The sequence below is a fragment of the Hylobates moloch genome, unplaced genomic scaffold, assembly GCF_009828535.3.
Source record: "Hylobates moloch isolate HMO894 unplaced genomic scaffold, HMol_V3 SCAFFOLD_12, whole genome shotgun sequence".
Lineage (NCBI taxonomy): Eukaryota > Metazoa > Chordata > Mammalia > Primates > Hylobatidae > Hylobates > Hylobates moloch.
Window position 1 is genome coordinate 94140271 of NW_026652287.1, and position 12055 is coordinate 94152325.

General features: G+C 45.6%; 1 protein-coding gene across 1 annotated transcript in view; it reads left to right on the forward strand.

Annotated features, from left to right (window-relative positions):
• Positions 1 to 12055, forward strand: part of PLXNC1 (plexin C1) — a 117521-nt gene that overhangs the window by 31033 nt on the left and 74433 nt on the right. Inside the window, exons 3-4 of the mRNA XM_032170910.2 lie at positions 1443 to 1577; positions 6366 to 6466. Coding sequence (XP_032026801.1) covers positions 1443 to 1577; positions 6366 to 6466 — 236 coding nt within the window. The remainder of the gene's footprint in view (positions 1 to 1442; positions 1578 to 6365; positions 6467 to 12055) is intronic.

The window sequence follows — 12055 nt, forward strand, 5'->3', positions numbered from 1 at the left end:
CATTATACTTCTCTAGCACTATAGGTTTAGAGTCTCCCGATGGGTCTTCATACCCATACTTCAAACCCTGCCTTCTCACCATCTCCTCTTGCTCCTCGACTCAAAGCCCTGCCATGGCCTCCTCTCTCTCATCTACAGTAAAAGGCAGGCTCTTTACACAGGCCCACAAGACCGTTGATTATCCTTCTCCTGTTATCTTACTATCTTACTGTTCACTCCTCTACCTCTCTCCACTGAAGCCACCCTGGCCTCCTCCCATTTTAGTTTCTTTACACTGGCAGGGCTGCTTTTAAGAACATGTTTCATTCAAGTATGAAAATAACTCATCTCCTGCAAGTCTAAATAAATATCATCTTTTCAGTGACACCTACCCTGAACATATATTCTCTTAACCCCTGACCCCACTATATTTTATAATTTACTTTTTTTCTTATTAATAGTCTGCTGTTACTCACCCCACCACACACACACAAGAATGTAAGTTCTATGAGGTCAGGAGCTCTCCCTTCCGCATTTTGTTCACTGCCATTTTTCAAACACCCAGAACAGTGCTGGGTACATAATGGGTGTTGGGTAGGTGTTTGTTGACTGAAGCTGGATGAAGCTCAGGTGTGTCCAATTTCAAAACCACTGAGTACTGAGTCACACTTGTGTATATTTTATATGTGAACACAAACCTACTTGTCTGTATCTGCCAAGTTAATCTGGGTCACTTCTAACTGTATGATTATCACAGTATCCTGTGCAAATACAAGTGGGAGCTACTTCCTTTAATTTCCAGTCTCTCTTGAGACAGCACTAATGAAGCTGTCACTTGTGGCTTCCTATAGGGCCAGACAGGGTCAGAAATTGTGGTCAGCCAGCTTCCACATATGAGGATACTACCCCAGCCCTGAAGAGCGGCATTTTTGTTTGTTCATTTTTGGTGACTTTGCCCTTACAAAAGAAGAAATATTATGCTTGTTATTACCAGCCTTGTTGAGGACTGAGATATGGGAGGATGATTAAGGAGCATGGTACCTTAGGCAGTATTTGTAGTGAGTGAACAAGGATGTAGCTTTATGATTAAGCTACAATTTTTGCCACCCCGCTATTGAAAGTATTGAATATAGGCCGGGCGTGGTGGCTCACGCCTGTTATCCCAGCACTTTGGGAGGCCGAGGCGGGTGGATCATGAGGTCAGGAGATCAAGACCATCCTGGCCAACCTAGTGAAACCCCGTCTCTACTAAAAAAAATTAGCCGGGCGTGGTGCATCTATAGTCCCAGCTACTCGGGAGGCTGAGGCAGTGGAATCGCTTGAACCTGGGAGGCAGAGGTTGCAGTGAGCCAAGATCATGCCACTGCACTCCAGCCTGGCGGGAGCGAGACTCCATCTCAAAAAAAAAAAAAAAAAAAAGTATTAAATAGAAATCATGTTTCTCTTTTTGAAAAAAAAAATAGGTTATTCTTGGTGAGAATTTGACTTCAAATTGTCCAGAGGTTATCTATGAAATTAAAGAAGAGACACCTGTTTTCTACAAACTCGTTCCTGATCCTGTGAAGAATATCTACATTTATCTAACAGCTGGGAAAGAGGTAGGTAGAAATACTAGTTATTGCTTCTGATTTATGAATAAAAATGGTTTAATTGATGTCATTATCTAGTAGCAAAGCTTTTACTTTGAACTACAGAGTTTAAGCAGTGCCCCAGGCTTCGAGGAGACCCGCAGTGGTTCACAGGCACGGAATTAAAAACCTTACTGACTGTCAGTAAGTAAGCAAGAAATATTATCTATTTAGACAATTTTATTATTGGCTATATTTCCAGTGCCAAGTTTTTCAGAGGAGGGCGTGCTTGCGAATGGGGGCATAATCAGCAAGGTAACTGAATTTACACATTTATTGTGTGGGCACTGAACGGTTAGATGCATTTATGAATATACCCAATGGGACTGGCTTTGGAATTTGGGGTTAATATCAGGCCACAGCCTCATACACATTCATGAACCAGGAAATATATGGTACTCATCTTCCCCCTCTTCATTTATCTTGCTGTTTTGGCTTTTCTTTTGCTTCTGCTTACTGAAATAAAAGTAATATATTTTTATATTTTCTTCATCTTTACCAAGTGCTGTTCTTGGCAAGGGAAGGGGAAAAGAAACTAATTGTTAAAGAGTCTCTACTATGCATTAGTCACTATTCTTTGCACGATCTCTGTCTAGATGCATAGAATTGTGTACATACACATACACACAAGTGTAGAAAACAGTGTTAATGACATGTGTCACTGATCGGGCATGGTGGCTCACGCCTGTCATCCCAGCACTTTGGGAGGCTGAGGCGGGAGGATCACTTGAGGCCAGGAGTTTAAGGCTGCAGTGAGCCATGATCGAACCTCTGTACCCTAGCCTGGGTGACAGAGCAAGACCCCGTCTCAAAAAAAAACAAAAAACAAAAACAAAAAGGGCTGGGCATGGCGGCTCACGCCTATAATCCTAGCACTTTGGGAAGCTAAGGCAGGGATCACCTGAGTTCAGAAGTTCCAGACCAGCCTGGGCAACAGGATGAAACCCCATCTCCACTAAAAATACAAACAATTAGTTGGGCGTGGTGGTACATGCCTATAATCCCAGCTACCTGGGAGGCTGAAGAACAAGAATCACTTGAAACCAGGAGATGGAGTTTGCAGTGAGCTGACATCACACCACTGCATCCCAGCCTGGGCAACAGAGTGAGACTCTGTCTCAAAAAAGAAAAAAAAAAAGAAGAAGAAAAAGAAATGTGTTATTAATTTAATAAAAAGAAATGTGTTATTTATTTTATGTGAAGAATCTAAGACTTCGAGAGGTTAAATAACTTGTTCAAGAATATCTATATCTATCTACCTATCTGTCTGTCTATCTATCTATCTATCTATCTATCTATCTATCTATCTATCTATCTATAGGTTAGCCTTTGCAGGGCTAGGACAAAAACTCAACCCTGATTCTAAAGCCTGTGATAAATGATGTTAAATCCAAAATTTGTGAAAACTGGACATTCCCTGGCTCAGTGGTTTTGACCTATGACCGTTTGAACATGGAAAGTGCGAAGAAGATAATTGAGACTTACATAATTATATAATGGATGTAATAGATACTCTCAGCCCAACCCTGGTTTTCCATTCTTTTCAGTCATTCTAAGGAGAATAGCAATGACAGCAATCTACATGTGCTTTTTGAGTCACAGATAAGATGTGCAAGCAATTTGTAGTTTCTGGTATTCTTATAAAGATGATACTGTTCTTTGCACATTGAAAAGTCAGTTATATCAAAATGACCGCATTGAGATGGCCACATCTTCCCACAGAGCTTGTAAACCAGTCCTTCACCATATAGAATCTCCTATGCCAATTTGCTTCACCATTCAGACACTTTGTATTATGTTTCTCCCCTGAGGATCATCTTTGAAAGACTTTTGTCTACCCAACAAACTGCACATACTAAGTAACAGTTCCCATTCCCAGGGTTTATTTATCAAAGGCATCTCAAAACTGCCGGTCAGAGTACTGACTGTGCTCCCACATGGAGCTGATAAAATTCCAACCCAAAGCAAAGAAACTTGATATCTTCCTTAATCCGTGCATGTTTTTCCATTCTGCTTTTTGAAATATTGCAAATAGCTCATAAGCCCCCATTACTTCCTTCATGGATAGTAATGGAACCCCAGAACTCAGGACCCTAGGCTGGGAACCACTATGAAAAGCCACCAGTAGTTGATGGGTTCCCACTTTCTAGAAAGCAAAAAGTTATAGCCTCTGGTCATTCAAAGCCTGAAGTCCTGGGGAGAGTTTTTGACTGGGCATCAAAGCTGGTTAGCCCTGCATTCTTCACTGAGGATTACTGCTAGAGATCCTACTATTTGAACTCTGGCTGAGCAAATATAACCCCTAAAGAGACAAAGTCCAAGGAAGGCTCTTAGGGAGATAAGAACAGCCAAACTGGGATATCCATAAAACGGTATGATATGGGGCCGCTAAAAATAATCATATGGAGATGTATGCATTGATGTGGAATAGTTACTACGGTCTGTTATTAAATTAGAGAGCAGGTCTAATGTAGTATTTTTAGTGTCCTCTCTCTCTCTCTTTTTTTTTTTTTTTTTTGATGGAGTCTTGCTCTGTCACCCAGCCTGGAGTGCAGTGGCGCAATCTCAGCTCACTGCATTCTCCACCTCCACGGGTTCAAGCAATTCTCCTGTCTCAGCTTCCCTAGTAGCTGGGACTACAGTCACACGCTACCATGCCTGGCTAATTTTTGTATTTTTTTTTTTTTTTAATAGAGACGGGGTTTCACCATACTGGTCAGGGTGGTCTCGAACTCCTGACCTCAGGTGATCCACCCACCTCGGCCTCCCAAAGTGCTGGGATTATAGGCGTGAGCCACCTCGCCTGGCCCTCTCTCATTTTTTTTTGAAACAGAGTCTCACTCTGTCGCCCAGGCTGGAGTGCAGTGGTATGATCTTGGCTCACTGCAACCTCCACCTCCTGAGTTCAAGGGATTCTCCTGCCTCAGCCTCCCGACTAGCTGGGATTACAGGCACCCACCACTATGCCCAGCTGAATTTTGTGTTTTTAGTAGAGACAGAGTTGGCCAGACTGGTCTCGAACTCCAGGCCTGAAGTGATCTGTCTGCCTCAGCCTCCCAAAGTGCTGGGATTACAGGTGTGAGCCACCACGCCCGGCCAGTGTCCTCCCTCTTATACAGAGTTATATTTGTGTGTTTAAATAGACTGATTAATAGTTCTCAGAGAAATGTTCTGGAGACCCATATTCCACAGAATGTTCTGAGCAAAAGTGGTCCCAGAACCAGCTGTTACTTACTATACCCCTCCTGGAATACTGTAAGGCTCAGCATATTCAAAGGCTCTGAGAAGCCCTGTGGTAAGGAAACCTGTTTCGCTTTTCAGTCTAAGGTTTTATGTTTGCTGGATCATGGAACCCTTTTCCTGCATAATAGCAGTAACCAATACTTATTGAACATTTAGTACCTGTCAGACAATAGTTCATAATAACCCCATGAAGTCGTGATCTATTTTACAGATGAGGAAACAAGGTTAGAGAGATTGCATGACACTTATTAAAATCCGTCAGTGTTACAGAGGCATTTGTGAACTACAAGGAAATACCTCCATTCTCGCTAATTCTGGCTCAGGATCACGGGCTGCCGGCTGCATCTGTCAGCAGTGTTGGGGACTATGAAATGGAAGGGCGTGGTTATCCTCCATGAAGTCAACTTGGAACTGAAGGATCCACCTCAAGATAGTCCCTGTTTTCCTCACAAAATAGAGAAAGATAGAGAGCTCCCTTCTAGAACTCTTTATTTCTCTAACCTGCTAAAGAAGTTATTTACACTATCTAGCATGTACAACTTCCTGGCATAATGAGTTCCCCAAGTTCCCTTACTACCTGCTGTGTGGTTTTGCCTGCAGAAAGTGCTCTGTGTGATGCTCAGTTACACCCTGCCTCTCACTGCCCTACTTGGAGGCTCTGACTGGCTGCCTAGATGTCTGGGTCTGCCCAGCTGGGGTGCCCTCTTTGTGGGCTGCTGTTTCCTGACAATGGCAAGAGGCAGCTCTAGGGACGGGGAAATGATTTGACTACTCCCCGTTTCTTTTATTTTCAACTCCATTGGAGGGGTGTGAGCAAAACAAGCCAGGAGCTGAGGTGACGGCGCTGTCCCTGGCAGGGGTGTGGGAGGGCCTGGTCCCTGGTCCTCCTCATTTCCACATTGAGTGCCAACCTCCTGCTGACACTCCTGGGGCAGAGCCTTTGCTATTCCCTAAGGCTCATTTCCAAAATGCCATTGGCCACACATGGACTGTCTCTGTATGAAAACCAGGCAACCTGATTCCATGATCCGTATGGAAATCATCATTAGCAGATCGGAAACCCAACTGCGTGTCAGACTCACGCAGCTCTGAGACAGCTCTTAAAATACAGATTCCTGGCCAGACACAGTGGTGCACGCCTGCAACCTCAGCACTTTTGGGAGGAGTGCTTTGAACCCAGAAGTTCAAAACGAGCTGGGCAACATAGTGGGACCCTGTGTCTTTAAGAAAAAAATCTTTTAAATGAAAAAATACGCATTCCTAGGCTCCGCCCCCAGACTTAGGGAGAGTCTCTGCGGCAGAGGCCTGGGAATACGCACTGTCAAAAGCTCCCCAGGTGATTCTAATACGACTTCATGTCCTAGAACTTGAGACCCACTGCCCAGTGCCAATATGGAGGTGTTCTGAGTTCAAGTTGATAAATAGGCTCTTTTTGGCCCTTCGTTAGATAAGGTGTTATAGTTTTCCTGCCGTTGCTTATAATTCCATCTGAACCATTGTCCTCTTTCCTTTTAGGTGAGGAGAATTCGTGTTGCAAACTGCAATAAACATAAATCCTGTTCGGAGTGTTTAACAGCCACAGACCCTCACTGCGGTTGGTGCCATTCGCTACAAAGGTATCTCCTGAATTCTTTCTCACCAACTCGCATTTTCGAAAAAGTGTCATGCGGCAGAACACTTGTTGCCCTACTTTAACGATCCATGCCAGTGACCTGAGGGAACTGATCTCTTCCTCGACTAAAATCTCGTTGTGCAATCGTAATGAGTTCTCGAAGATGTTTCCAGCAGCGTCCGTGCTATGCAATCACTGGACCCAGGGGCTCCCCAGTCTTGGGGGCGGGAGGGGCAGGTGTGCAGCCTTCAGGAGAACGGGCGAGAGCAGGCAGGTTTGGCTTTTACTTTCTCCAGAATTCGCCAAGACTCAAGAGAGAGGCAAAAGGGCCCCCCACTCCGAGAAGATAAAAGAATAGAGATGTTTGAAAATTTTTCAGTTGAATCCCCATCACGTATGTCATGTATTCTGTTCGCTCCGCAGAAGCCTCGTTATTGATGGCGCCGTCTCCTAATGCGCCGAGCAGCTGTGGGCCTGATGTACAATCTCAGTCTCCGGGCAGAATCTGCCCAGCCTGGTCTGGAATGACGATGCTCACGACCCATCTAGGCTCAGGGGCGACTCGGAGCGGCTTCCCCGCCATGGCAGTTTCCTAGCGTCGCTGGGCCCGGCCTGGTTGGATTCGCCGTCGCCATGGCAACCCAGTACTGGGGCTCTTGCCGGAGAAGCAAAGGAGAGAGCCTTCGCTGCAGCTCAGGCAGGAAAGAGAGAGAGAGAGAAAAAAAAACATAACAGTGTCTGTCAGTTTGGTGCTTTCAGTTTTTAAAGGTGAAAAGGATAAGAAAGAGCAGAGCAGGTGGAGAGATGCTGAAGGCTGAACCAGGGGACAGTTTGGGGGTAGGAAAGAGTAGGAGGAAGAGAATTGGTGACTGAAGGGGGAGGCAGCCAAGAGAAATGAAGGGAGAGGGGGAAATGCAATACAAGCAAGAGGTTTAGGAAACAAATAAAAAATATGGGGATGGAATTAATTAAGAGTTCACGGGGGAAGGCGCAATCCGAGCTGCAGCAAGAGGAATAATTGCCCCTGCCATTTGCTACGCTTCCTTACCGGGCTGCTTCCGTCAGAGTCACTGGCAGACAAACGAAGCAAGGGCCAGAAAAAATGCTCATGAATAATTCACTGATCACGAAAGGCATTTATTTGTTGCACACTCACTGAGCAGTCTTGCCATAATCTTTTAGATCCATTCATTTATGTAGCATCCCTGTCTGTATTTGTAGAGCTGTGTACAGGAGTCAGTTCGATAATGGTGGCGACGATGGTGGTGATTAGCCACGTGGAGCTAGCGGCTAATGTATGAACAAGCTCAGCTCTGGAGCTTGTGGGAGATGTCCAAGCTGGCGATATGAATTTGGGAGTTGGTAGTATTTTAGATGGTACTTAGAGAAGCCTTAAGACCAGACGAAGGAGTGTGTGTTGATTGAGGAGAGAAGTTTGAGAACTGAGCATTGAGGGGCTGTGGTGTTTAGGGGTTGGGGAGAAGGAGGGGAAACAGAACAAGAAATAAGGAGGGAGCCATCAGAAGGGGAAGAGGAAGAACTGGAGAGGGTGGTCTCCTGGAAGCCAAGGAAAGAAAGGAGGAGGAAGTGATCCACTGGGTCAGATTCAGCGGAGAGGTCAAGCACCAGAAGAAAAGAATGGATCCATTGCACTTAGCAGGTGACAATGGGTGACTGCTGGGAATGCCATTGTTAGGAGCGGTGCTAAATCCACAAGAGACAATGGGAAAATAAGATCTTAAGCAGGGACAGCTTAGAGAAGCTTTACTGAGAAAGGCAGCTGAAAAAATGAAGCAGACACTGAAAGCGAAATTAGAGTCCAAAGAATTTTGTCTTTTTGTCTTTTTCTTTTTCTTTTTCTTTTTTTTTTTGAGATGGACTCTGGCTTTGTCTCCCAGGCTGGAGTGCAGTGGCATGATCTTGGCTCACTGCAACCTCCACCTCCCAGGTTCAAGCCAATTCTCCTGCCTCAGCCTCCCGAGTAGCTGGGATTACTGGTACATGCCACCACGTCCGACTAATTTTCATATTTTTAGTAGAGATGGGGTTTCACCATGTTGGCCAGGGTGGTCTCGAACTCCTGACCTCATGTGATCCACCTGCCTCAGCCTCCCAAAGTGCTGGGATTACAGCCATGAGCCACTGTGCCCGCCAGTTTTGTCTTTTTAAGATGCATGAAATAACAGTGCATGTCTGGACTGCTGGGAAAATTCCAGAAGAGAAGGAGAAACGGATGATACAGGAGAGAGAAGGGTTGTGGAGTGTTGTCTTGCAGCAGGTGGAAGAAAATATGACTTGGTGTGCCAGTAGGGAGGCCAGCCTCAGACAGGAGCACTGGCCCCTCACCCTCAGTGATAGGAGGGAAGGTAGGGAATCTGGGCCCGAGCATGGGGAGGTGGCAGAGGCCTGTGTGGTGTCTTCTCCTATTGCTCACATTATTTTCAGTGGCCTAAGGCCATTGAGAATGAGGTGAGGGAGGAAGCACTGGAGGTTTGAGGAGAAAAGAGAGAGAAGGAGTGGACTGGAAGACTGGGAGAGAGAACAGAGAAGGGAAATATCAGGCGGTTGCCAGGCAGCATTAGGGCCCACTTGAGTTGTCCTTCTCAAGTTGCGTTCAGCTTTGGTGGTATAGCTGTAGACTCAGAAAAGTTGGCTTTAGCCAGTTCGGGGGCTTTGCCAGAAAATACATCAAGAAAGGAGAGAGTGGCCAGAGAGCTGTGGGAGCATGTAAGGAATGGATGATGATATTGATATGGATGTTGATTCATATAATGATGGCACTTGGGCTCTAAGGAGGGAAGTAAGGACCTGACGGGGGTAGGGATGTGAAAAGGTAGCAGGGTCTGTGTTGGAAGTTGAGGTTGAGTTTAAAGATTTTTAGGGGCAGGCGCGGTGACGCACACCTATATTCCCAGCTTTTTGGGAGGCCAAAGCGGGTGGATCACTTGAGCCCAAGAGTTTGAGACCTGCCTGGGCAACATAGCAAAGACCCCATCTATGCAAAAAATACAAACATTAGCTGGGTGTGGTGGTATGTGCTTGTGGTCCCAGCTACTCGGGAGGTTAAGGTGAGAGGCTTGCTTGAGTCCCAGAGGCAGAAGTTGCAGTGAGCTGAGATCACACCTCTACTTTCCAGCTTGGATGACAAAGTGAGACCCTGTCTCAAAAAAAAAAAAAAAAAAAATTGTTGGAACTAGAGAATTGGAAAGGGGAATTATTGGACTGTGGGGGCTTGATATTGAGGTAATGGAGGGGTGGAGTTATTGGCAATGACAGGGTCTGCCATATGATTGTCAAGATCATTGGCAGAGAGGGGTCAAGGAACTGAGGTGGTTACCAGAGTACTAAATGGCTCCATCATCTGTGTGGAAATCGCAGTCACCAAGAGAGTGAGGAGCTACATATTCAAGGAACGAAGGGAAGTGGCCAGGGCTGGGGTGGTCTGTAATGATCACAATGAGGAGGGACCGGGGGTGGTTTGAGCTGACAGCATGGGCTTCAAAGCTGGGGAGAAAGTGTTGGAAAGAGAGAAGAAGGATCTTCCAGAAGAGGCTGCAAGACACAAGTAGGACAGCTAGATGAGGGAGAGGAAGCTTCCCTTGAGAGGGGCCTGGGGAAGCTGTGGCCTCGAGGGAGAGCTGGTTTCAGTAATATTGAGAAGGGGAAAGGAACAATCAGAGAAGAGGTTGAAGACGTGGGGGCTTCTGTTGATAACTGGCTGTGAGTTATAGTCTTTTGTTTGTTTTGAGACAGAGTCTCATCCTGTCGCCCAGGCTGGAGCGCAGTGGTGCAATCACAGCTCACTAAAGCCTAGACCTCCCCAGGCTCAGGTGATCCTTCCACTGCAGTCTCCCAAGTAGTTGGGACCACAGCTGTGCACCACCATGCCCAGTTTTTCTTTTTTTGTATTTTGTAGAAATGGGGCTTCACCATGTTGCTCAGGCTGGTCTTGAACTCCTGGGCTCAAGCACTCCTCCTTCCTGGGCCTCCCAAAGTGTTACAATTAGAGATGTGGGCCACCATGCCTGGCCAAAAGCCTGCTTCTGCTCTTGCTCCCTCACCCCTATCCCAATGTGCTCCAAGAAGAGTGATTCATTTAAAATCCAAATCAGATTATGTCACTCCCCAGCTTAATACCCTCTCCTGGCTTTCCATCTTAGAACTCAGTCTGATTCCCTTGCTGCCAGGGCCTGCATACCAGGCTTTCTGTGATCTGGCCTTTCACCACTTCTCTGACCTCTCACGCCATTCTCTCCTTTGTTTACTCAACCCCAGACATCCTGATTTAAGACTATGCTAAGCACTTGTTCCTGCCCCGGGGCTTTTGCATGTGCTGTTTCCTCAGTCTAGTGCATTCTTCCCCACATCTTTCTGTGGCAGACTCTTTCTCGGCTGTCTGGTCCTAGAGCACACATCTCTCTGCACCTGCCTACCCAGTCTTCAGTAGCCTCCCCTTACTCACAGTGACATTACTGTTTTATTTTCTTCATGGCCTATCACTATTAGGAATGACCTTACTTCTCTACCTCTCTTTATTGAAATGTGCTCAGAAAAACATAAGTTAAATGAATGAGATAGGCTGAGTGATTGGTCGACTCTACCAATAGCAGGTTAAGACTTGTGCCTTAAGTCTTATAAGACATTTTGAAGTCATGGAGCGATGGCCCTTCACAGCCATGTCAGATCACGTGGTTTCAGACAGCCTAGGTTCTGGCCTACAATGAAATGAAACTAAATCTCATATCTGTGACTCATGTGAAGCTCCCAGTACCATTCAAAATTAGGAATTCTAAAGGGGGATGTTTTCTTATAATGGTAGAGCATCCCACTGTGTTTATTTTAAATGTCATGGATTTATTTAGACAAATAATTTATTTTCTCTGTTGAGAAGGTTGAGTTTTCTTGCATACATGTCTAGAAAGTGGAATGATGGGGAGAGGCAAGAAAACTATCTTCACTTCCTTTTGATCAGATGTTAAGAATAGGCATCCAGACTGGGCATGGTGGCTCACACCTGTAATCCCAGCACTTTGGGAGGCTGAGGCAGGTGGATCACCTGAGATCAGGAGTTCAACACTAGCCTGGCCAACATGGTGAAACGCTGTCTCTACTAAAAATACAAAAATTAGCCAGGTGTGGTGGTGCATGCCTGTAATCCCAGCAACATGGGAGGCTGAGGCAGGAGAATCACTTGAACCCAGGAGACGGAGGTTGCAGTGAGCCAAGATCCAGCCTGGGTGACAGAGTGAAACTCTGTCTCAAAAAAAAAAGAATAGGTATCTAGTATAAGTAGATAAAAAGCAATTAGATAAACAATGAGCTCTAAAAAGTCTAGCATTTTATTGTTGGAACCTCAGATCCAACCTGTGCTGAATTTGTCTGTGTGGGTGGAAAGTGAATTTTTGCAGGCTGAATATCTTGGGTTTGGAAGCAGTTTCTCAGTTTCTCCCATATTGCAAAGCATAGCACATGTGTTCAGTTACGGATTTCCACAAAACTGGCAATCCCGACCCAATGAACGGGTGAGGTTCCAAAAGTTCATTTGCAAGTTTGTTTGGCATGTAGAATGCATTTTCCCATAGAAACAATGTCG